The sequence below is a fragment of the Sylvia atricapilla genome, chromosome 22 (assembly GCF_009819655.1).
Source record: "Sylvia atricapilla isolate bSylAtr1 chromosome 22, bSylAtr1.pri, whole genome shotgun sequence".
Classification (NCBI taxonomy): Eukaryota; Metazoa; Chordata; class Aves; order Passeriformes; family Sylviidae; genus Sylvia; species Sylvia atricapilla.
Window position 1 is genome coordinate 717,530 of NC_089161.1, and position 26,078 is coordinate 743,607.

Here is a 26,078-nt window from a genome sequence, read left to right on the forward strand (position 1 = left end):
TGTTTCCTTGGTCTTTCTTGTAAGAATGTCAGTGAAAATATAAAATTTACAAATGATTGGGTGTCTTTGTTCAGGTTTTCTGATGGTGATTTAGGATCTGTAGATAACTCAGTAAATTATGTGGGAAATTTCTGTGTGTGCAGATATCAGTAATACTTTAAACTCAAGAATGTTCCCAAGCAGGTGCCACTGAGCACCTATTCATAGCTCCTGACAGCTGGTGACAGCTCCAGGGGGAGTTTTGGTGAGCTGTATAAAATCCAGCAGTGACCTTTTAGGTCTGCTAATAACTCTAAATTATAAAATGTGAAGGTACTCTTGTGGGCTGGTTGGTTTGTTTGTGGGGTTTTTAGTGGTGCTTCCTCTTACAGCATCAATGTGTATTTCTTGTCTCTAAGATGGGAGGAGATTCCAAAGCTGCTGTCTGCATCAACTGCTGCAAAAGAGAAGCTGGTTTTATAGTTATTACCTTCACTGCCTCCACAAATTCAAATCCTCCTCTTCTTTCCTCTCCAGCAGATCACAGATCAGAGCTGCTCTCTCTTTCACCTGCAGGCTGCTGGTCACGCAGCCCAGCACAGGTCCTGAGGTGTTCCAGCTTGGGCTGAGCTGTTTTCTTCTTAGTGAAGAGCTAACTCCTTTCTGTATAAAGAAAAACAATTACATGTTCAGCTGTCCCCTCATTATTGAGGGTTATTGCATAAAACCTCCAGGAACACCCCAGAGTTTATACTTCTTTTGATGAAGGACAACTGTTCTGTAGTGAATATGTGTTTTTACTGGAGGATGATTGAACTATGGCTTTACATTATGGGTTTTTTCTGCAAGTCAGTATCTTATATTGCTTCTACTGACAGACTATAAAATGATTATAAAATGAAAATTCTATAGTTTTAGATAGAAGTATTTATGTTTGGTGTTTAATCAACACAATGCCCTCCAGAATCTGAATTTATATTTACTCTGCCATTGTATCAGGCTCTGACCTGAGGAATATAAATAGCCAAGTGCATTACTGAAATGTTTTGTCTAATTATGGCATACATCTATCATTTGAAAACATGTCAATGCAGATATTGCACAAGACACAAAGGCTTGGCATAAGTGGCAAAAACAATTTTATCTGAGCAACGAGTATCAAGTGTTTCAAAGGTGTGAGCTCAGACACGTGCTCTCCCAAACTCTCATTTGTGAGTAGAATAACAAAATGTATTTTCATACAAGCCACTGAAGTGTCATTCTGTTGTGTCTGGCCACAAAAGTGAATCAAACCTCTGTCTTTCAGTGGATGACAGTGGACATCTGAGTGACTGAAAAGCAAGCTGAATTAAAAATCAATCTCTCACAAAAGTGTATCAGTTGCATGACAATTCTTGGTTTATTAATTAAATGCTACCTGCAGTTTTTGGTGGTTTCCCTTCCCCTCACTAATGTGTCATTTACCTTTTCCAATCCAGCTGTAACCTCAGTGCAATACAGAGATTTTATACGAGAGCTCGCAGCAAGTATCAGCAGAGGGATTTCTGTTTGACACGTTGTGGAATGTAAATGTCTGAGCTGGGGCGGGTTTACCCATGGCTAACTCACACCGCTACAAACGGAGCTTCCCCTGGAATTTACCGTGGATCCCTTTTCTCCACTCTGCACTGGAGACTAGAGCAGTTCCCGGGGCAAGCGCTGGTGCTGTAGCAATACAATCGAGGACAATTGATTCAATTGTATCGCAATTTACACTTATGCAATGGCCCGATTTCCATCTCGCCAGCTCCTCCCCGCTGGTGCTGTATTGATGGCAGGGTGGCAGCGCTGCTGTCAGGGCTTTACCCCAGCAGCCCCAGTGTCACCTGCAGCGGTGTCACCGTGTGCCCTCCTCCCTGCTCTGCCCTGCCTCAGGGGCTGGATCTGAGAGGTCGGAGTGACCCATCTCCTCTGCACCAACAAATGCAATAAATCCTTCACTGCCTTCCTGTTTTCCCTCATGTAACTTGGCGCTCCTGCCTGTTTCTGGCGGATTTTTCTGTGGCCGAGGGCGGAATTAACGTGCGGGAGCTGTTCTGTGTGAGCGCTCCCCAAACTTGGGCATCGGACTGATGCAGGAACTGCTGTTCCTAGGAGACGCTACACAAACTTTGCTGAAGTAAAATTAATCACGGTGCCTATTGCCGTGGAGGGTCACAGCGTGCACTCAGGATCTGGGCAGTTTGCAGGAGATTTGAGGCTAGTCTGAGGTTTTTCGAGGTGTTCTTGCCCTTTTCTTGTCAGAGAATAGCTGACCTAATTCTCCATAGATCTGGGTAGAAGTTAGCACAGTTACACCACCCTAAAACCCCCATTAAATCATCTGTCCCGTCAATAGGAAGTGTTCAAAGTTCACATAACGGTATTTTCTAGGACAAAGGAAAGCCACCTATTTTTGATTTGTTCAGACTGGCAAGGGGAAAAAGTCACTTTTCTCCAAAGTAAAAAATAACTCATTTGCCAAAAATCTGAACCTTAAGGGGAACAGAAGGGACACGGCAGAGATTAACATAGCTAATAGCCGGGAGGCTGTGAACAGAAATAAACCTGGTTCTGAAACTAGAAATCTCAGGTCCTGAATGTTCTTAACATATTAAATCCAATTTGTCTGTGATGGTGTATGGAATATATGTAATTAAGGCATTTAATGTAACATGATTTTCTTTGAAGTGCTTATAAGCTTAAACATGAACCAGTTTCTAACAGCAGAAACTACCAAATTACTAGTGATAAGGAGGACTTAAAACTGAATTATTGTCACAAAAATAAAAATTTACTATGAGAATATGCATGAAATTATTGAAAGTATGAGAGTTAATACAGCATCAATGACTAGATTTAATCATTTGGCTAAAAATACATTATGAGGTCTAAAAAAATGACTCGGGCTGCTCAGGAAACGTTTTGAAGGGAGGGAGGGAGGGAGGATTACTAATCCCTGCCCTCTGAGCTATCGCCCTTAGGCCTAGTTTAGGATCCAAATCCCACTCAATCACGCCGAGTCGGGAGCTGGGCAATTCGCTACCTCAAACACTGTTCCCACAGCGGGAGCGCACCTGCCCCGGGCCCTGGGCTGCCGACAGCCGAGAGCATGAGGCGGTGTCCGCGCTGTATTCAGCCCGAGTGCCCGGTGCCACACGAGGCGGTGTCCGCGCTGTATTCAGCCCGAGTGCCGTGCCCCCACACGAGGCGGTGTCCGCGCTGTGCTCAGCCCGAGTGCCGTGTCCCGGCCATGAGGCGGTGTCCGCGCTGTGCTCAGCCCGAGTGCCGTGTCCCCACACGAGGCGGTGTCCGCGGCCTGTGCCCGCCCTGTGCCCGCGCTCAGCTCCCCTCACGGCAGCGGGAGCGCGGCCGCGGCGCGCACGGACACAAGCGCGGCGGGCGGTGCTGCGGCCGCCGCTCCCGATAGGCTCCGAGGGCGCAGCGCGGGCTCTGATTGGCTGGACCCGGCGCGGCGGAGGGCTCTGCTCGGAGGGCGGTGCCGCTGCGGCCGCACATCGCTAGGCGGCGCGGGCGGCGCCCCGGCTGTGATTGACGGGGCGGGGGCGGGAGCACGCCGGCTGCGCCGCGTGCCATTGGTGGGCTGTGCCGAGGGGGCGGTGCGGAGCGCGGCGATTGGCGGAGGCGGGGCGCTCCCCCCGCGGGGCGGGCACGCAGCTCGCGCTCCGTCAGTGCGGGAGCGGCGCTGGACGAGCGCGGCGCCCGTTCCTGGCGGCGCAGCCTCGCTCTCCTCCCTCCCCTCTCTCCCCTCCCTCGCCCTTCCCGCTCCGCTCCCGGCGGCGGGGGGGTCTCCCGGCCTCGGTGGAGGCGGCGATGGCGATGGCCGGGTTTTTCTCGCTGCGCTGCGCCGCCGGCTGCTGACCCCGCACGGCCCGCGCCCCGCGGACACCCCGCGCCAGGTGAGGGGATTGCGCTGAGGGGATGGCGCTGAGGGGATGGCGCTGAGGGGCCTCTGCGCCGGCAGCGGCAGCGGAGCGGGGCGGGGGCGGGTGGGTGATGCCGTAATGCGGAGGGGGAGGCGGCGATGCCGCCGTGCGCATCTCTGGGGCCCCGCGGAGGGCTGGGGCCTGGAGCCAGGGAAGGACGGACGGATGGATGGACGGATAGATGGATGCATAACACAGGGTACCCCGGAGCTGTCAGGGCAGCGGCGCAAGGGCGTGGGGCCGCGCTCGGCCTTGCCATCTGCCCGATGCCATCTCCTCATCCCCCGGGACGCTTCCCTCCCTCCCTTCGCTTCCCTTTCTTCCTTCCCTTCCTGTCCTTCCTTCCTTTTTCCCCGGGCTGGCCGCGCGGCTGGGCCGGGGCGGAGGCGGCTCGGGAGGGGCGCAGGCCGCGGGCGGTGCGGAGCGGGGCTCCCGGGCGGAGCGGGGCTCGGCTCCCGGGCGGAGCGGGGCTCGGCTCCCGGGCGGAGCGGGGCTCGGCTCCCGGGCGGAGCGGGGCTCGGCTCCCGGGCGGAGCGGGGCTCGGCTCCCGGGCGGTCGGTGCGGATCGGGGCTCGGCTCCCGGGCGGTCGGTGCGGATCGGGGCTCGGCTCCCGGGCGGAGCGGGGCTCGGCTCCCGGGCGGAGCGGGGCTCCCGGGCGGAGCGGGGCTCGGCTCCCGGGCGGAGCGGGGCTCCCGGGCGGTCGGAGCGGAGCGGGGCTCCCGGGCGGAGCGGTGCGGAGCGGAGCGGGGCTCGGCTCCCGGGCGGAGCGGGGCTCCCGGGCGGAGCGGGGCTCCCGGGCGGAGCGGGGCTCCCGGGCGGATCGGGGTTCCCGGGCGGTCGGAGCGGAGCGGGGCTCCCGGGCGGAGCGGTGCGGAGCGGAGCGGGGCTCGGCTCCCGGGCGGAGCGGGGCTCCCGGGCGGAGCGGGGCTCCCGGGCGGAGCGGGGCTCCCGGGCGGATCGGGGTTCCCGGGCGGTCGGAGCGGAGCGGGGCTCCCGGGCGGAGCGGGGCTCCCGGGCGGTCGGAGCGGAGCGGGGCTCGGCTCCCGGGCGGAGCGGGGCTCCCAGGCGGGCGGAGCGGGGCTCGGCTCCCGGGCGGAGCGGTGCGGAGCGGGGCTCCCGGGCGGAGCGGGGCTCGGCTCCCCTTGGGCAGCCATGTTGGGAGCGTGAGGCGGCAATCCCGGGGCCGGGCACGGCGCTCCGGGCCATCGCCGGGACGGGGGCAGCGCCTGCGGCCGAGGATTCGCCAGCAGCAGATGACGGATTTGTGTCTGCTTTCCGGAATGTGAATGCGTTCGTACCCATTTCTGAATTCCAGAGGATATTTCTCTTCGCTCCCAGCTCCTTCTGAGCTGTTCTTTTTGCTGTTGCACAATCCGGTGTTGGTAAATAGCCATGAGCGCATGTGATCGGGTTTCGGTGCCCCGCCAAGTTCTGCGGCGCTGTTGGATGTGGCATCTCCAGCTGGTCCAGGTCTGGCAGAGTGTGTGTGTGAGTTGGGCCGAGCTTCATGCGGCGCTGAGAGTGCCTCTGCTGGGGCCTGTTCGGAGTCGCCTGCTGCCCCAAACTGCTGTCCGGCCAGCTTTCCGTGTGCCAATCTCTGCACTTGGTTTAGTTCTTTAGGGCTTGCACACTGATTAACTTACAAGTCTTTTTTGTTTTGTTTCAAAGTTAGCACATTCTGTGGTACGCAGATATGACACAGTTGTCTGGTATATGGCTGGTTATCTTAAATAAAAGTGGTTCTTCTAGATTTGTGATGTGTGGTGGGTTTGGGGGTTTTGGTTTTGGTTGTTTTTTTATGCAGAGATACAGATTTTGAACATTGTTTTGTAACCACTTCGAGCTTGTTGCAGACTTCTCTGCATGTATCAATACTAATTTGAATCTAATCCCTGCTCTGCTCTTAATTTTACTTAAATAAATAGCAATGCGTTTGTATTTTGACATTGCATAAAAACTGGTTGGCCCAAACTTTCAAATACATTCTAGTATTCAAGTCTTAATGTTTATTCAATTATTTTTGTGAAAGCCCAGATCTAGTTGAGCCTGTGAAGGGTGATTCATCAACACAATTGGGTTTGTCAGCTTGAATACCAATAAGCAGACAAGATATTTAGATGATTTTTAAAATGACTTCATAATTAATATTAAATAATTAAATATTAACTTTAATATTAAAATCTCACTGTGTGACTTACAGGGTGGGTATCTTTAATTTCAAATAGGTGTAAAACTAGAATGTCAGATTTGCTTTTTGCTGATGAAACTCTCTATAAACAACTCGAGTGTCATCCACCATCTGTTCTGGAGCCAGTGGTAGATCACCTCAAAGACACACACAGTTCCTTTCTTGGTTCCTGACTGGATTCATACAGACTGAATATTAAAAGAGACACAGCTAGTAGACAACTTCCAGACTTTAGGGAGATGATTCATTCTACCATGGATGGTAGCCTTCTAAGCCTATAATGAAGATTAAAAAAAAGTTGTCTTTTATGAATACTGTTCTAAATCTGTACCACAGACTGTATTGCATATTTTGTTTTTTTATTTTTTCAAATTGTCTTTCCACTCTGTAGTCAGCATTTTGTAATAGCAGTGGTACTGCTGGTAAATGTGAACCCTGAAAAACCAGCTGCAGTTTATTATCTGTGGTGCTGTGTAACTTGGGGCTCCTTTTGCCTTATTTTACCATTCTGTGTGATGAGGGGAACGCTGCCTTTATAGATTGCTAGGACCAGTTAGGTTTACTGGTAAGTGGAAAGACATCTCAAAACCCCCATAGCTTCAGTGTATGGAAAGGCTGGCAAATTACAATGGTTTTGGTTAATCTTCTTACTAATGAAAATTAAATCTTGCATAGTGAATTGAGATTCAAAACATCTGAAATCCATGTGCAAATATGAGTAGGTGTTTTGCTTACTTCAGCTATGAAAAATAGCAGAGTTGAGAACAAAAGAGATTTAAAATTATGCCACGTTTAATTTTCCATTGACACTAAGGTTAGGGATGGGGAAAATTAGTGGCTGCAGAGGTCCAGCAGTTAAATTTTCATGTTGTAGGTGATTTTGTGATCTGTTCTGTGAGAATCTCCTCACAGTTGTGTTTCAAACAAGTCTGTCATTTTGCTAGTGCATATGGAGGCTCTGGAGGTGTGATTTTCATGCTTTCTTATTTTGAATATGATGTTTAGAGGTACTTGAGAACATATATATATTTTTTTCTTTTAAAAGTAGATGATTTCATCCCACTCTGTTTGCCAGCTTCCCAGATAGATCTGCAGAAATTGGTGCTGTGTTCTGAGAGGTGTTTTTATGAAAACATCAGAAAAAAATTCTTTGTGGGACTCCACAGTAAGAAGGGGAAACAAACCCCTACATTCCATTAACAATATTATGAGAACACATTGGACACACATTGTGTCACTGCAAACTTGACAAAAACGGGCGTTTTGCACCTGACAGATTGTTAAATAGCATTTCATAAACAGGACGGTGCCCAGTGACATTGCTGTTTGTAACAGCAGTATCCAGGGGCAGTTGTATAATAGTTGGGGGTTGTGTCGGGATTAATCTTGTCACCTGGCTGTGGTGTGAGGGCTCAGGTGCTTGGGCAAGGGTCCTGTTAGGGAGGGAGAGCCAAAACCCAAACTCCCGGGGTGATTCTGGGAGGGGAGAAGTTTATAATGAAGCTGTGTGTTTGGTACTTTGTTCCACACAAAATTAGGCTCCTCTGAGCAGAGGGAGTGAAGGAATCTCTAGAGCAACCCAGAACATCATGTGAATTCATTCCCAGTACTTTTCTGCTCTACTCTATGCTCAAGATTTTAGTGAAGCTTCTTAAAATTCCATACGAACCCCGAGCTGGTGGTGTGGCTGTGTCATTAATCATTGCTCAACCAGTTTGCTGTAGCAGTGACATTGAGATTCAGTTGGCTTGCTCCTAAAGACATTCCTCTAGTCTGATGAGATACCTCAGGTACCTGTGAAAATAAGGAATGCTCTAAATTGCTTCTACTTGGGGGAGTAATTTAATTTCTGCCTACACCATGTGATGGCATTAATGAAGTATTGCAGTTTTATTAAAGACTTCTTGTACTGTGGGAAAATGTGTCATAACTTGAATGAAACATGTATAAGTACTTTTACAAAGTGTGGAACCTCCTTTAGAGCTGAAATGCCTCTGCTTTAGACCTGCTAGTAAGTTTTGTACCTCTGTGATCACCAGCCTGGTAAGTGGCGCATTGATAAGGAGAAGAGGTGTCAGGATTTCTGGGTGCATGGTTCAGCAGAGTTGAGTTCTGCCTGGGGTGAGTCAGGTTCCAGACAGAAATGCCTGTGTTGAGTTAGACCAAGGATTAATCCAGCCCTGAATCTCCTCTTCAGCAGTGGCCATAGCAGATATTTAGGGTATAAGGATAAATCCAACATAAATAATGTTTTCTCACTCTGGTCATCCAGGTTCCGTGTGTCTGTGCCATGGAAGCTTTCCTAGCCAAGGGTAGGAGCTTTTTAGCAGGACTTATTCTTTGGATCTTATTGCTTTTTGGGGCTGTTAGACTTCAGTACTGACTGTGCCTGTGGCAGTGAGTTAAACCACTCAGTTGTGGACCCACTGAAAACCTTTCTTTTAGTGGAGAAGGCTGGTTGCCACCAATACAAACAAACCAGTCGTTTGTAACCTTACGTTCCAGGACTGTCCCAGACGTGCCTTGAAGTTTGCATAGTGGGTGTCAGGGATAGTTTCCTGCAACAAAAGGGCTCCCTCATTTAGATGTGGCAGGATTTGAACAAGCATTTTGATAATGGAGATGAATTTAATGGTGGACATTTGCCTGAACATAGATAGCAATATTTACCCTGAAGGCAATAATTCTTGATTCCTCTTCTCCCCTACAGTGTGTCCTTTAATCAGTAGATACAGAAGTAGTTGATGAGTTGTTATTTCCTTCGAGAAGAGGACTTTCCCAGGACTGCAAGGGGTTCTTTGAGGGTGCAGCCTTTTCTCTGGAGCCATGTGTATTGAAAGTCAGTGTGCTGTGGCCCATGACACTTGGGTTAGTTTTAATATTATTGCTAAAGCGTTGTGGCAGCAAGGCTTGGCAGTGTGAGAACCTGGGCATGGGGTGTATGGTCACTGCCTCATGATGAAATTTAAGTAGCTGTGTCTTTACTGCTAAAATTATCTTTGTTAGCTTAAGCCTAACACATGTTGTAACCAGATATTTATTTTGGTATTGGCATCCTTGCTTTCTGGAAGAAAACCAAGTAATGAAAGCAAATACTTGTACGCTTCAAAAGAACTGCTTCAGGTGACAAACTTTTGACTAGGGAGACAGTGAACAGGTGCTGATAAGTGTATTTGCAGTTCTGCCTTTGAAGTGACACCTTTTGGGGGAAGGGAGGGTGATCTGCAGAGCAGAAATCGCATTTATGAACTTTGAACCTTCCTGATTTTCTCAGCACCTTGACTACGCTAGCGGTAAATAACTCGGTGACGTTTTTCTCCGTAGAGAACACCAGCAAGGAGGCTGACTTGGAAGGCTGTTGTCCCCTCGGTCCCTGAGCAGCCAGGATGTCGGGGGCCTCGGTGAAGGTGGCCGTCCGCGTCCGCCCCTTCAACTCCCGGGAGACCAGCAAGGAGTCCAAATGCATCATCCAGATGCAAGGCAATTCCACCAGTAAGTTCACTGGAGTCCTCTGAGGGAGTCCTGCTCTGTTCCCACCTTCCTATTAAATGTTTTCTTCTGTCAGCTGTGAACTGTGTACATTGTATCACATAGAACTAATCGTTTAGTTACACTGCTTTTCTGAGGGTGTAATTGCAAATGAGATTATCTCTGCATGTGGCTAGAAAGTCTAAAATCTCAAGTATCTTGATTTTTATATAGTTGTTCATAGTGTTTGCTTCTGCTGATCTGAAAATTCTACAGAAAGATTGGAGTACCAAAGTGAAAAAATACCTTTTTGTGAACTTCAGTGTTTGGGAATATCGTGTGGGTAGGCAGACACAGGGACACATTGCAGACCACCAGATGACAGTTGTGGGGGTATAAATCCTGCTTGGACCTGGTGCTTTAGTTCTTGGTGTGCTTATTCTGCAGTATGTACTTTTGGTTAAGAGCATAATTTGGCTGAGAAAGCTGAGATGAAAAGAGTATCAAGTTTTATGCTTTCCAGAGCAGGTCTGTCTAAACAACAGCAAAATAACAGACTAAAATCATCTTCTTTCCTAACCAATTAGGAGTGTTAAGCTTCCCATGTAATTGTTGTGGGTGCGATTTGGAGAATGCTGTTCTGTGGGAAAATGTGTGTGGGCACACCTCCTTTGGTCGTTGGGTGGTTGTTTTCGGTACTTGAGGTCAGGGCGGTGTTGGGAGCGTGTGAGGGAGTGTCGGTGCTCCCTGCAGACCAGCAGCTCTGCCCTGGACTGCTCCTCTTGGGCAGTTTTCAGTGTGAGCTCATCAAGCAGAGCCGTCTTGTCTGCAGCTGTGGGCAGCAGCACTCCAAGAGCACGGAGTTATTTCGCTGTCTGATTGCCTGAGTGTTTACTCATGCCTCTGAACACAAAGGAGGTTTCATACAGGCCTCTCCCTTCTTTTTTAGCCAAGGTTGTACGTCCGCCTGCTTGTGCTTCTGCAGTGGAATTTTAGTCCTGGTTGTGGTCACTTAAATGATGTAGTGTTTGTCGTTTCGTTGGAAGAGAGGTGTCATAGAGAGGAGAGCTTGTTTTTTACTGCAGAAAGTTCTTATCTAGACCTTATGTGCAATACTACTCAAAGAAACTTTTTTGGGGTTGGGTTTCAAAATTTCCATTTAAGGTACGGGTGGGAGGGGTTTGATACCATCTCAGGTAGGACAGGTGCTTGTGTGCCATCATTGGACCCAGTGTAGAGTGGAAGGACTGCAGACCTCCTTAGGGGACATTTGTGATGGAAATGCCACGAGCTCTGGGCTCCAGCAGCACCACTGGCTGCCTCTGTAACAGCTTCTCTTGCTGCAGTCCTCACAGCAGTAATTTTGGATGCTTAAGGTGTTTGAATTGCAGGAGCCTGTGGAAGCACCTTGTTTGGCAGTGTCTGGCAGTTGGTTTGTCTGAGCTGGGGCTGTGGCCAGACACTGCTTCTGTTTCTGAATGCTGGAGCTGCACTACAATGCCACATTTCCAAGAAGCTGCATCAGCTGTCCAAAGGAGAAAAACACTTCACATTTATCTAATTGGAAATGTCTTTAGAGAAATTACTTATTTTGCTGTATTTTATACTCTGAAATGTTTGAATCTGCAGCGTTTTGTTTGCCTGCTGTGGCTCTGGTCAGGCTGGGTGGTGTGACAGATGGTCAGATTTAAGTCATCGGGGCCATTACAGGCTGTGGAAAGGAATCAGCAGTTGCAATAGTTAAATATTGTTACAATTGTGGGATATTTTTCCCTCTATTTCCCTCTTAGAGGAGAAATAGAAGAAAGCAGTGGACAGAGGAGTAGTTTGAACAGAAGAGGATTGTATAATAAAGGATGTGAATAAGGCATTGTTTGTTGGGGAAAAAACCAGCAGAAATCTTTTCTCCAAAGAATCTTCCTAACCAAGTTGTCTAACCCACATAACTTCAGCTGGAATGCTTCAGCTGGTATGCTTTTATGCCACGTGTTAGATTTGGGAGCATAAGTGCTGTTCTGTCAAAGAGTCTTTCATTTTCATGATGCTCTGTTTTTTGTGACCCCACAGTTACATTATTGAACTCTTGGTTATTAAGGTCTGAACTTGCTGACTAAAAGCTGAGCACATAAAGGGAAATTAGTGTATCTGACACTCATCTCTGATGCAGCAATTTGAAAATAAAGGGAATTCAGTAGTAATTCTAGACTAAGGAGTTCCTTCTTCACACCTTCAAATGTGCCAGTGAAATGATGAAGGTTTCGATACCTTTCCCCTGCGAATGTTATTTTTTCATTTGTGCCCTGATGGAGTTGACAGGAGGCAAACCTGAGAGGATGGTGATACACTGAGCAGTGGCTATTTTAAGCCTCCAGGACAGTTCAAGTTCCCTTATCTTGGAATTAAAGCCTAATGGACTGTCGTGATACCGGATTGATGAGACAGTGTGAGGTCTGGTAGCTAAGAAGGGATTTTGGCAGTTACTTGAACTTTAATTCTGTATGTATTGATTGACCAAGCTGTTCTGCAAATCCTTCATGGGTCCTGCCTTTAAACTTCGTCAAGTCTGAGTTTTGTAAATGTATTGGCAGAGACTACTGCATTACAGTGAAACTGAGGCAAAGTGCTTAGGATTATGTAAAGGAAAACTGTATAAAGATGCAGATAATAAAGTGTATGACAGGTGTATTTTATTTATAAATAGTTTTAGATGAATATGTGAAAAAAGGAGTGGTTTTCGACATACATAACAAAGTAGGTTCTTAAAGTCAGAATGCCACCAGGGTCGTTGCCTGACATGCTGCTTTTGTTGGACAGTTTTTGTGTGAATTTAGCTGTTTAGGGCTTTGGGGATTGCCTGTCATTCACAGGGTGCTTGCCAGCAAAGCAAAACGTCCCTCTGGGTTAGAAAGCTTATGCTCAATTTCGTTACACACTCCTTTGCCTTAGAAGCAAAACAACATGGTTTGCTGAGCACTCCTCTAGAATTTACTCGTTATCCTATCTGCCTTTAAAGTAATTTCCTCCTAGGAGATCAAGACCTTTAATCAAGGTTCACAGTAGGTCTCTTGTCTTTATCATTTCTCCTTGTTTAAAAATGACAGTGCAGGTGAATACAGTTCTAGGTATGTCTTAATCTCAGAAAAAGAGAATTTGTGCCAAGATATTTAAGCCATAGTGTTGAGAACACTTATGTGAGTAATTAATTGAGAGTTCTGTTTTTCTGCTGGAAGGATGCAAAATGTGGAAATTTTGAAATCAGTACTTGAAACATATTATTTGTCTTTTTTTTTTTTTTTTTTTCTTTTTTGTCTGCTCTATTCTTCTACATCTTGCACTTAAATTGTCAGTCTTTATGTCTAAGTTCACATTTCCAAACTGAGATTGTGCAGTTCAGCTGAAGTCCGTGTGCTGACTGCATTAAAGGGCTGGAATTTGGCAGAAGGCCAGGGCTGCTCTGATCACATCTATTTGCAGATGGGATCCATTGGAATGATACTGCCAGGAGTTCTTCAGTGGACATGAGAGAAGTGGGGTAGGGGAAGGAAAGGTAATGGAGCAATCTTAGAGACAGCACAAGTTAGAAGCTGTAAAATTCTGCTGTTTAAATTAACTTGGGAATGCAAAATACTTTCCAAAGAAGAGGCAATGTCACCATCAAATCAGTTATTAAAAAACTCCATCAAAACAGTAACTGAGTGGGATTAATTTCAGAAAAGGTCATATTTTTAAATAATTACCACTTAGAAATCATGCTAAGAAACATAAGTTTGTTTTCAAAAGCACCTGCTAAGGAATTGAATTCAGTTGGCAGAAGTGATGTTTTCATTGAGAGTTCTGAAGAGTATATTCTTTAAATTACTGAATAAGTGGCTTATCATGGCCAAAGTCACAAGTGGCTTTTTGAAATAAATGATTAAAATATAGGTAATGGCTTTCAGCGTATTGTGATTGAATACATTTTGTCTTTAATTCCTGCTTTTTCCAGTTTTTGTTCAGCAAGGTTTACACCAATGCCTCTTGCTCACAATGTATTAATTACTTATTCCTGTCCAGTTAATTAATGACTATTTTTGTGGTGAGTGGGAAAGAGATTCTGCAGTGTAATACATGAAAGCTGAGCTATAGATCTAAGGGTGTTTTGTGTGTCAGTAGTTCTTGTGCTCATTCTTGTAGGGGCTTTTCAAATGTAACAAATATAAACAACGTTGGCAGCTGCTGCCTTGGGTTATTGAGCAGAAAAAAAGAAGCTGTTCTGTGCCTAAAGACTCCTCGAGTGTTGTGCTTTTTCTGGTTTTGCTTTTGCTTGTTTGAGGGATTTTTTGGTTTTGTTTGGTTTTCTCGTTGGTTTGTTTGTTTTGCGGTTTTTTGAGGAAGTGATTTGATAATCTGGCCTGTAAATAAATGCATAAATAAAAACAAATGAAATTGAAGCAGAGGTTCAAACTAGTAGCTACAAGACAGCATTTAAATACTAAGCACTAGCAAAGAGCCCAGCAGGCTTATTCTTTTAAAAATCTAAATACAGGTGTAAAAAACGAAACAAATGGAACAAGGAAATAGGGAATTGCCCTACTTGGAATGTGTCTGTGCATTTAGATGTGCACTAGATGAATGCAGATGGGGTGTAGCATCTTGTTTGTGCAAGTGAGAGAGTCAAGCCAAGTGGTGAAACGATAGCTCCTCTGTGGCTGTTGTGTGCTCTGGTGTGTCACAAACAGCACCAGTGAGAGGGGCAGCTGCACACCCAGGTGTGCTGGAAGGGCTGAGTGCACCTGGATCCTCAGGTCAGCACCCACAGTTACCTCTTGTCACTCCGCAGTGGCCTCTGTGTTCAGTAATGCTGGCAGGGTCTTTGGTGGCTGCTGAAGTGTTGGGTGTTCAATAAAAATAGGCCCGTGGAGTGGCCCCATCTGCCAGCAGCCATAGCCCCAGCTGCTGCTGCAGACGTGTGGCTGTCAGCTCCTCCTCCAGGCATCCTTGGCATCAGAAAACCCTGGGAAGGCACCCTGCCCTTCGTTTGTAGAGCTGTAGTGAAAAAAGGTGTATTTCTTCTAATGGTTGTTTTGTTGCTTGGGGTTTTTTTTCTCCCTAAGGTGTATAAACCTCAGATCTAGATTTAAACGTTTAAATTTAAAAAAAATATAAAACGAAAACAAAAAACCTAGTACAGAAACATCTTATTTTAATTTCTGCTTTGCTTTGGTTTTTTCTTTCTTCTTTCTTTTTCTTTTAAGATGTGTGTTGCTTTATGCAGGTCTGGGGCAAATTAAAAATGGGTGGGAAAGCAGGACTGAACTTAAAAGGCTTTTGATTTATTACATGTTTGTCTACAAATCAGTGGTACTTGAAATATAATGCAAAAGTCAAAACTGTTGGAAGGTTCATAGAGTAAGGTAACCTCATCAAAATTCAGCCATCTCTTTTATTGATATACTTTTGACTTGCCTTATGAAAATAATACTTTTAGATATCTCAAAAAATAACCATATTCCCTTTTTAATGCCTTGTGCCTGCCAAAAAGCATTGGTTCTTAAGGCATACAGCTTGGTTTTCTCGTTGGTTGGGTTGATTTTGTTTTCCAGGTGTTTCTAATGTTTTCTACTTGTACCTTGCATGATGAGGTTGTCTTGGGAGAAGAAACAGCATTGCAGGAATGTCACTTCACCCCTGCCCTGATTTTTCTGGCCTGTAAATCCTTGTTAGTGGTGCAGGCTAAATGAATGCTTGTCCAATATGATAATAGTGCACTGCATTCACGGTGGGTGTGTTATCAGAACAGGCTGTTCATGGGGAGATAAAGGGCGTCACGTGGAGGATGCCTGAATGCTCTTGTGGCCGAGGTTTGAAAGACAAGTCACAGAGGTCACAACAGCTGAGGTTACCCAGACTCTGCTGATGTCCTGTTACCAATAGGAGCATTAGAGTTCTCTGTTCTGCAGCATTAGGGATTTGTGTCCACAAGTCTTCTTAGTCACTGTCTCTGAACACCCTGCACTATTGACAGCTCATGTGCTTTGCTACAAGCCTGGAATATCTTTTTGGAGAAGAAATAAAAATGTGGATTTTTAACGTGCTTGATTTTCCTTCTAAAGCCTTTCTCACGATTGAATAAAAATAGCTTGAAGTGTTAATTCTGTACTGTTAAAAAAATTTAGAAGGTGACTTTGGGGAGCTGGGGGAAGAGGAACATTTAATGATCTTTAAATGCTAGAGATGCAAATGCTGGTTCTGGAGTGAGACTGTGGGCTGATGGCTGGGGTGTTCCAGCTGATGTTAAATGCAGTTAGACTACAATGTGTTATGGATCTAGTGTGGGACTAGAGCAAAGGTGTTATAATGAGCCCTGAGCAGTTTCTGTCAGAGGTGATTCTCCATGTGAAGTGCTTCTCCTTCAGAATTGGTGCCCACTGACGCAGAGCTTGGCCTCTGGAGATGATTCTTTTAATCAAATGCTTAAATAAACTGCCGCCTTTTAGTACACAAGTAGAAGTAAAGAGAATGCAAATTGTTAATAGGAACTACTTGAAGAATTGGATATTTTCATTCACTACACAAATTCTTCCAGAGACATCCACTATTAAGAACTGCCCAAACTGAGTTAAGTACTGGACTGAAATCCTTCAGACCTGCCTCCCCAAGACTGCAGTGCTGCGTGGTGTTCTCTTACTGTGCTCCTGGCACGTGTCTGCAGGTGAGGATGGGCTGGGGAGAGGCTGCTGGTGATGCCCCCTCAGAGCAGCAGGTGAAGGGTGAGCCCTGAGGCCAGGGTTCAGCTGGAGCCCTCACCCAGCCCCACACACTGACCTGACCCGCTGCCTGTGCTCCAGGACGTTCCCGGGAGTCAGCCCGTGGACCATGCAGCTCTGGGGATGGTTTGGGGCAGCTGCTCAGCCCGGCAGAGCAGTGTGGTGTGGCTGCCTGCTGCAGAGCCTGCTGGCGTGCCGTTCTCCAAGAACACCAGCTGGGAGCTGGTATTTATAGCCGTGGAGCTGCGAGAGCAGCTGAGGATGAGAGCGGCTTTCCAGCAGCTTCTGGGAGCCGGTGCCGGCCCTGCCCTGGGCTGCTGCCTCCCCAGCAGCCTTCCTCCCAGAGCAGGGCTGCGATTCCTCCGTGGGGAGACGGGCCGGTGGAATTCCAAACGGGCTGTGCTTAGCTTCTGCTGGTTTCCTTCCCTCCTAATGGTTTGAAAAATGCAAACAATGCTTTGAAAAGCAAGCGCTGCTTCGGGAGCTGGAAGTGTCCATTTCCCTTCATTTATCTCTTATAATAACAGCCCCGAAAGCCTGTCTTATAAAAGCACTGTGGCCCTAGATCTGATTGCAGCATATGCCTAGGAAAGAAGCCTGTATTAAACGTGTCTTTGTGGTGTTATTCACGTTCCAGCAAATAAAGAATGCCTGCTCCACCCTGCTCCCTGCAAGGAACGTGTTCCCATTGTTGTCATTCTAGGCCGCAGATGGTCCAGATATATTTTCCAGACCCGTGTTTTTTAAGATACTGTATTTAATGTTAATTTGGTCTTGTGGAGTCAATTCTGAAAGCCCCAGATTTTTTTTTTCCATTGGATAAATTGTTTATTCAAGCATAATAAAACTACGGCTTATATTGATCCAAATAGAGTTTGAAGAAGGCATAGAAACCAATTATTTTTTATTTTGCCCCCCCCCAGAAGTTACTCCTTCCAAAGTTGTGTCAAGACCAGAATGATTTTTGAAAATGTCTGCCTATTCCTTTACTAATGGTTAAGGAGAACAAAAGTGAAGACATTGCTTTTCTTGCTAGCTGCTGTCTCTGGGTGGTGGCGTTTGGTAGGAATGTGTGCTTGGGCTAGAATAATGCTGCCACAGGGAGAATTGTTGAGGCTGGTGTGCAGCCTGTCTTCGTGAGAAGAAACCTAATTTTATTTCATGTGTAGAAATTGAGGAGGTTTTGTGCCCTCAGCATTGCTGTTACAGCAGCAATATGGGAATGGCAGATGTTGATGACAGAGCAGGCTGTGGTACACAAACCTGGGAAGGTCGGTTTTTCCAGTTCCATACTCGGCTTTCATCATAACTGAGTTTCATTTCTGATCAGGAATTGTTTGTTTGTTCAGAACTCCTCAGTGTGGGGGTCCCTCCAGCCCCCTTGGTGGCAGAGCTGTGCAGCAGCTAATCCTGGGCTGGGGCCGGGTGAATTCTGGCCCCTGGTGTCTGTGTGAAGGGCAGGCTGCAGTTGGTGGCCGATGTCAGTCCCCAGGGTGGCCAGTGCCATCCCCCAGGGTGACCAATGCCATCCCCCAGGGTGACCAATGCCATCCCCCAGGGTGACCAGTGCCATCCCCCAGGGTGACCGATGCCATCCCCCCAGGGTGACCAGTGCCAGCCCCCAGGGTGGCCAATGCCAGCCCCAGGGTGACCAGTGCCAGCCCCCAGGGTGGCCAATGCCATCCCCCCCGGTGACCGATGCCATCCCCCAGGGTGACAGATGGTGGCTCCCAGGGTGGCCAGTGCCAGCCCCCAGGGTGGCCAATTCCAGCCCCAGGGTGACCAGTGCCATCCCCCCGGGTGACCGATGGTGGCCCCCCCGGTGACCAGTGCCAGCCCCCAGTGGCCAGTGCCATCCCCCCAGGGTGACCAATTCCAGCCCCAGGGTGACCGATGGTGGCCCCCCCGGTGACCAATTCCAGCCCCCCCGGTGACCGATGCCATCCCCCAGGGTGGCCAGTGCCATCCCCCAGGGTGGCCAGTGCCAGCCCCCAGCGGCCAGTGGAGCCAGCCCGCTGGCAGCCAGCCCTGCAGGGCGGCTCTGCCCCCCGGGCCGGGCAGCAGTCATTGCAGCCCTTGCCTCTGGGGTGCTCTGCCCTCTGTCTGTCTCTTCCAGGAGCGTGTTAGGAGGGATTGCGTGTGCTCGGCGTCCCCAGACATTGAACTGCAGATAATTCCTAATTGCCAAATTTGTGACCTGCTGAGAGCAGATCAGGCTTGGACTGCAAATTCAGTGTCATAATCTGATACGAGTTTGGAGTGGCTAAGCAGCACTTAGAGTCGCTCTTTGTGCCTGCAAAAATATTTATGTGGCTGAGTAGATGGGAATGGAATGAGGGGGCTGATCTTGGCTAAGTTTCCTTGCTTTTGTGGATTTTTTTTCCCCCCACTTTGTAAGCTTCCCACTGTCTGTTTACTTGGTTAGTTTTAAAGGAGACTGGGAGTGTAAGTCCAGAAATGAAGGCTTGAAGTGGGAATGTGTTTTTGTGCGTTCAGTAAGGAGTGAAAAGACAGAATGCTGCTTCCAGTTGGAAATACCCTAGAAGATTTTAACTTTGCATCAGCTCTCGGTTAAAATTATAAAACAAAATGCATATTTAACCTGTGCTTTTTGAATTTCAGCTTCAGAAATGAAAATTGGATTGTAAGGCAAAAAATTTGAATGTGTAAAATGACAATAGGAACGCAATATAATAGATACTATGAAATAAGTGGGTACTATTTCAGTAGTGTTCTTACAAGTATTGCTACAGTGTTTGCTAAAAAACTAGGGATGAATTTGAGCTCATAGATTTGAAAGGTTAAAAGTATATGTTATTTTTGTGCTAGCTGATAAAAGCAGATGGTGGATGGTATATGAAATGTTAATTAAGGAACAAGTGGGATGGACTGTGGAAATAAAAATGCCAAAAGATGAAGTTGCCTGTTTAAGTAAGGGTATGTTAAAATCCAAATGTTTTGTGGAGATTGGTCTGTATCTCTAAGTCTATATTTAAAGGTATAATTCTTTCATTTATTGTGCTCCTGCTTTCTCTTTTGTTCCTCTGTGCTGCTCCTACTATGTACTTGTCCCGTACAAGGACCAACCAGTATTTGGGTCTTATATAATACTAAAGCAATTTAGATTATTTGGTGGGAAGAAATTTCTTTTCGAGCTGCATTTCCTTACCCTTTGGTCAGTGAGATATAAAATGTTTATAGTTACAAGTATCAGAAAGTCCACCAAGCTTAAACAGCTAAAAAGCCTAGTTGAAATTGCTTGGGCTCGGTAGAATGTGTGGATGACTCCAGCTCAGGGAAGCTGTGTTTGGAGTGAGGCAGCTCAGCCTGGCTCCCTGCACAGCTGCAAGGGCAGAGGAGCCTTCCAAGGGCAGGCTGTGTCTGGTGGGCCTGGCAGAGGGTCCTGGCTCTGCTGCAGGGCTCTGCACACAGGGTGCTTTCACTGATCACACTTCATCACCTGGGATTGCTTTATTTGTGTTCAGAGGTAGAAAACACAGTTCAGTATTTCATAAGGAGAAGCTTATTCAAAATTTCCAGAAATTCATTATTCAGATAAAGAAAAGTAATAATATGGGCATTTCTCTCAGCCAAATCAATGATTTGTAGAAAATATTTTAATCCCATGAACATTCCCTTGCCCTTTTTTTTTTTGGCCTTCCATTCCAAAGGTAAGAGATGGGCATTAACCCCTGCCGTGGTTGCTGCTTAGGTCCGGGAGGAGATTTCAGGCACTGCACCACAGGAATATTATCCTCAGCTCATTCCATCCTTCTCACCTTGGGGCTCCAGGTGTGACGTGTTTCAGTGGCAGTGGTGTAGCAGATTCTGTAAAATCGCACTTCCAGTGCCTCTTAGGTGCAGAAAGCTTAGCTTGTGGAAAGCCAAAAGATACCCCAGGAATAATAAATTGGCTCTTGGTGAAGCAAGAGGCCTGAAAGAGGGATTTTCTCAGAAACTGGCTGACTCCACGTCCAGAGCTGCTGTGGTGCCATGCTGATGGTAATTATAGCTGCAGCACAAAGCAGCAGTGTCAGTTTGCAAACAGAAGGGTTAATTGCCACATTGGACCTTTGAAATAGCAGATAAACAAATTTATTCTGTAAGATAAAAAGACTATTAATGTGTTCCTGCTGTGATCATGTCCCTTATTGCCTTTCCCATTTCCTGAGGCTCTGTAATTAAACCATTAGCGTGTGGACCGTGCGGTGAGGCTGCTGTGGGGAGAGGAGATAGATGATGACCTGTTTCATGATTCACTGCGATAATTCATCTTGGCCTTGCATGGTTTAAAAACCAAACAAAGTAACTGAAACTGTTAGTAGTCTTGTGGATACTGGAGACACTGGAAACAGTCCTCTTTCTGTTTTAATTGCGTTTGTTTCCTTGTTCAGCGGAAAACAGCAGGCTGAGAACATGGTACATAAAATCAGAGTTGCCAACTCAGTCTAATTAATTTTTTTTCCAGTTTGGCACATGAACTTTTAGGATAAAGCTTACCTGTACTATAAGGAACCTTTAAATTTCTTCTATAGAAATATCCATTAAAAGTAGCTGGATTTCATGGGTTTTCTTGTCCCTCCAAAGATGATACTTGGTGCAGTAGATACCTTCAAGTGAGGTCAGTCATTTCAGTTTGAATTCCTGGTTTCTTAGTTGCCTCATCGTCTTCCAGGTGTTTTAATCACATTATTACCTGTTCTCTGGTTTCAAACCCAGACCAATCAGACATCACTGGTGTTGGCAGCACCCACCTGGTGCTCCGTGCCCCAAACGAAGAGGGTTTCAGTCCAGGTGAAACCTGTTGAGATCATAATCTTCTGTTTTCTCATCCAGTCAGCTCTGCTGGGTTCATTTGTAGAGTGAGAATTCTGTGAGAGCAATGATTCTGAAAATGGAGGATGCAGCCTGTGTGGAAGAAAGAAAAATGGGGATGAATAGACTTGAGGCTTGGAGCAGAAGCTGAGTGCAAAGGCTGTGTCTGGAGCACAGTGGTGAGGCCAGCAGGCATGCAGAGTTCCTGGCAGCTGGGAGGATTTTTCTGACCCATTCCTGCTGCAGTGGAAGGTTTTGGCCAGGCAGCTGCATTCCCAACCTCTGACAGAGCTGCTTTCTTGCACATTAAACTCCCTTTCCTGATACACTTCTCAAGATATGCTTTGCATAAACATGCAGCCTAGAAAGTGATTTTCAAAATAGTGAGCTGGACGTGGAACTCAGTGTGAAGGGCTGAGGAAAGTCTGTCCAGAAAATAACAATAACAATAATACCAACAATGGTTTAAAAAGAGAAAAAAATGGAGCTGAATGGAGTGACTTGCATAAATGACAGAGCCTGAACTTTACTCTTCTCCAATGTGATGGATCAAATTTAGGCTGGAAGCAAGAAAGGGGAACTAATGACAAGTTTGTAGTGCTTTTTCAGATACTAATGTGGAAATTCTATTATTTGTACTGCTTTTTTGGGTGGGGACTTCCAGCTACAAGGCACTAAGTCTCCCTTATGTTTCAGAGCTTTGATGTTAAATTTTTAAATGAGAAATGAGAAATTGCTGAGTTGTTGTGGTCTGTAATACATGGCAAGGAGAGAACTAATTTAAGTTTGGGGCAGGGAGCTGTCTTTGGGAGTTGTTTTTTGTTCTCTTTAGGGCTGGTGGAATAGTGTGAGTGGAGCTGTAGTGCTGTTCTGGCAAAGCAAGTAAAGGGGAGCCAGAGCCATGGATGATTGCTTAGGTTACAGTTTGTTCTGTGTTGATGCCCGCGTTGCTATCCAAAGCCACAAGTATTTTTTGCAATTTGATACTGTGGTGGTGCATATAATTCATTGGCTTTGCATGTCTGTCAGCTTTTTTTTAAGGCAAGAATGTCAGCACAAGGTGCATCCAAGTGAAATGGAGTTGGCCACCAGAAATAGAGTAGCAACTGTTGCTATTTGCAATCCAGGCTGTGATCTTTTCTCCACACTGAGTTTGGACAACAGCTCTGCTCAGGAGCACAGCATCTGGTAGAGGAATGATTTGATTTTAATGGGGATCCTGTAACCACATTTTCAGAGATTTCAGTGAAACAAGATGTTAGGTTCTTGTTTGAAATGGTAAGAGCTGTGGGTGATAAAATTTTTATTTAACACAGAATGAACGGAAGAGCCCCCATCTCCCAAAGCATAACCTAACTGTCAGAATATGTGAGAAATAAGCATCTTCTTTCTAGGATGTCTGGTATCAGGATGTAAATCATCCCCAGGAAGACTGCTGACACCTTTGTATGGCTTATTTCCTTGTGGACTTTATTTGCACACATCACAGTTAGTGTCTCACTCTCAGAGGCAAATTGCTGCTTTAGGAGCAGGGGCAGATGTGTAAATGCAAGGTGGTTTATCTGATACCCTCAGGACTATGCTTTTTACAGTCCTGCTTACACAGATGGTGTTGAAAACAGCTGCTGGAAATAATAGATTGAAGTATTTCCAGCACTGTAGTATCAAAAAGAAGGAAGCAGTAGAGATTCAATTCTGCAACAAGGGCTGTGCTTATAAATTACCTTCCCTGGACTACAGACACTGCAGGAGTGGTGTGTGCCATTACAGTGACTGCTGGATCCATTGTGTATTGCTCCCCTACAGGCAGAGGTTACACCAAGCAGTTTTTCTGCTGGGAAGGAAAAAAACCCGAAGTACTTAACCCAACAACCTAAAAGTATCTGGAAAAGCTTTTCTTGGTTGTGTGGAATACACATAACTCTGTTAAGCAACAGCACATTCCTCCACATTCCATAGGAGGTTTTTTTCTTGTCTGATTTAAAATTAGCCCTACAGAAATAATAGTATTAGGAAGCAGTGAGTCTGTTACTTTAGTCTTCCTCCTCCTGTGCCATGTGGCAACTTTGAATACTTGGATTCACAGATCAGCCAGCTTACTTATGAGGCTCCTAAGTGTCAAGTTAGCTAAGAGTTTGAATTTTATCTCCTGTAGGTATTATCAACCCAAAGAATCCTAAGGAAGCACCAAAGTCCTTCAGCTTTGACTATTCTTATTGGTCCCACACATCGGTAAGTGCTTTTACAGGAAAACCTGGTTTTGTTGTTACTGTTACTGTTTGGTTTGATTTAACATTCTCTTCTGATCATGCCACCTCTGTCAGATGTTTCTGCACAATCTTTCTCACCCACATTCAGGTTAAAAGCTTGTCACTGTATGTTGTGTGAGAGCAGAAAGCTAAAACTACTTGTAAATATTTGAAAGATTCCTGAAAATATTGTCCAACAATGTTCTGTTCTAAATATTTTAAGGACGCTCGCATGCCACTGTTAATTCATTTTTCCTCTTGGACAAGTGACAGTTGCTTGAGTCCTTACAGCTGAAGGAGATACGTGGACTGGGTTTTGTTTGCGTATCTGGGAAAGGCAGCACAGTGAGCCATGTGTCCAATAGCTGCAAAAGCAATAAATTCTCATCCAGCTCCTGTGCCCCACCCTTCTGTGAGTCGCTGCTGAGCTCTCACTGACTTCCAGTAATTGTTCTCCAGCAGAACTGTGGTGTTCTGCCACCTCCTCCTCCCCTGCCTTGTTTTCTTAAAGATGTAGAAAGAAGGGATAACACATTTCTCTAGGATTAACTTTAGTAACTTGGAGGGTGAAATAGCACTTAATATTTCTGAGCGAATTTGTGGTCAGTGAGACTGTTTTCACAATAAAACACTCACCTCTCTTACTGAGGTTTTCAGAGCAGCCGTGAAAGTTGATTATAGCCCAGTCACAGGAACATTATGAACAGAATGCATGAAAACTAGCAGATAAGCAGCATCAAGGAACAGAAGAGGTCTGATAAAATCTTGATCCCGACGTTAGAATGTTAGCACAGCTAAATTTGTCCTGATTTCAGGAGCAGGTAATGTTAAAGTACAGCATTTCAGGAAGCAAGAGAATGCTAGATTAAAAATAAGATACACTCACAAACAATGCAGTGACATTGTCATTGTTGTTCTTCTCCATCTTGTTCTGCCTTGGGAAAAACCTGTGTGTGAAAATGGCCTCATTTTCCTCTCACTAAGGGATTGGCCTACAAGAAAAAAGTATTAAAAAGCTATTTGCTTCTTGAAGTCTTTCTCAAATGGTAGGGAAGTCTGTATTTATGCTGTTTTGGTGTCTTTCCAGCCTGAAGATCCCTGCTTTGCATCTCAGAGCCGTGTGTACAATGATATTGGGAAGGAGATGCTCCTGCACGCCTTTGAGGGCTACAACGTGTGCATCTTTGCCTATGGCCAGACTGGGGCTGGGAAATCCTACACCATGATGGGCAAGCAGGAGGAGAGCCAAGCAGGCATCATTCCCCAGGTAGTTTGGTTTTTACAGCTTCCTCAGACACACACGTGTATTCCATACTGCAGGAGGAGTTAACAGAGCTAAGGCTTGCTGCTAATGTTACAGTGCAGAATAATGATACTGCTGATACCTGGAGCAACTGTTGAGATACTAGACAAAACAAGGTTGATAGTGATGTAGGATTGAGATGAATTATCTTCCCAGTGAGGCTGTGTCTCATTAATGCATTAGGTTAATTTTCTTCCACTGCCCTCATTCTAAAGCCATTTCCATGATGTCTTCTGATAGTTACTTCTCAGTGAAGATTGAGACTTTCTGACTTGGGCCTAATCTCTTTTCCAGCTATGTGAAGAGCTGTTTGAGAAAATCAATGACAACAGCAATGAGGAAATGTCATATTCTGTAGAGGTGAGTGTGGTGAGGGAATCAAAGAATGTCTGTATCCTGGACATCAACCTGAGCTTAGGTGCTGGGTTATTGTACAATTCTTCATTACACACCAGCGTTTTCTGAAATGGTTGAAGGATCTACACGTGGATGCAAGGCCAGCAGCTGATGTTAGAGATGTGATGCAGGAAACTTGACTCTTGTCTCTGCCAGTGTTTAAGCTGTTAAGTGACCAGAGACACCCACCTACTGCTTCCCTGTGGTGGACTGGGGGAATTTTTACCACTGGCACTCTGGAATGCTGTGGAGGAGACCTTTAGAAATACTGAAATGTCTATGAAAATTCCTGTTTGCAGGTGAGTTACATGGAGATTTACTGTGAGAGAGTCAGAGACTTGTTGAACCCGAAGAACAAAGGGAATTTGCGGGTGCGAGAACATCCCCTCCTTGGACCCTACGTGGAGGATCTGTCCAAGTTAGCAGTCACATCTTACACAGACATTGCAGACCTCATGGATGCTGGGAACAAAGCCAGGTTAGTGGCTGGGAGTGGGTTGTGTATTTTTATCACTGTTATGCACTTTAAAAAAGGCTCTTGTAAGTGAGGAGTGTTATTGAAATATGCACTGATCAATGCTCTTAAAAGCTGAAATTGCTTTGTGTGCTGAACTAGTGCTGCAAATCACTGTGTAGACATTTAAAGATTGTAATGACTTGAGATGAAGTCTAAATAATTATACTGGCATTTACTTCTGCCTTTGCTGTGAATTCTGTCACTATCCTAGTATAAAAACCTATGTGAGTAGTCTCCTCTTTCCTTAATTCGGGTGGTTGGGACTAAAGTTGGCATTCCAGCTTCAGTTTCTGGCTCATTATTAGTTGTTTCCATGTCAGCTGTTGGCTCCATTTAACAATGTGTGAGAAAGACTCACATAAATGCTGCTCAAGTGTTCCTTGGTGTTTGCATGTAAGGTGGACTGCTGAGTACACAGATTGAGCAAGCTCTGTTTAAACAGTGCTGAAGA

The 26,078-nt window shown here is 46.0% G+C and overlaps 1 protein-coding gene across 10 annotated transcripts in view; it reads left to right on the plus strand.

The window, feature by feature from the left end:
• Positions 1 to 9,515: 9,515 nt before the first annotated feature.
• The window catches only part of KIF1B (kinesin family member 1B), a 74,959-nt gene continuing 58,396 nt past the window's right edge, over positions 9,516 to 26,078 (plus strand). For all 10 annotated transcript variants that reach the window (XM_066334524.1, XM_066334531.1, XM_066334527.1 and 7 more), the window contains exons 1-5: positions 9,516 to 9,625; positions 23,318 to 23,394; positions 24,499 to 24,678; positions 25,009 to 25,074; positions 25,410 to 25,588. In XM_066334524.1, the coding sequence (XP_066190621.1) occupies positions 9,520 to 9,625; positions 23,318 to 23,394; positions 24,499 to 24,678; positions 25,009 to 25,074; positions 25,410 to 25,588 (608 nt within the window). In that variant the 5' untranslated portion in view covers positions 9,516 to 9,519. The remainder of the gene's footprint in view (positions 9,626 to 23,317; positions 23,395 to 24,498; positions 24,679 to 25,008; positions 25,075 to 25,409; positions 25,589 to 26,078) is intronic.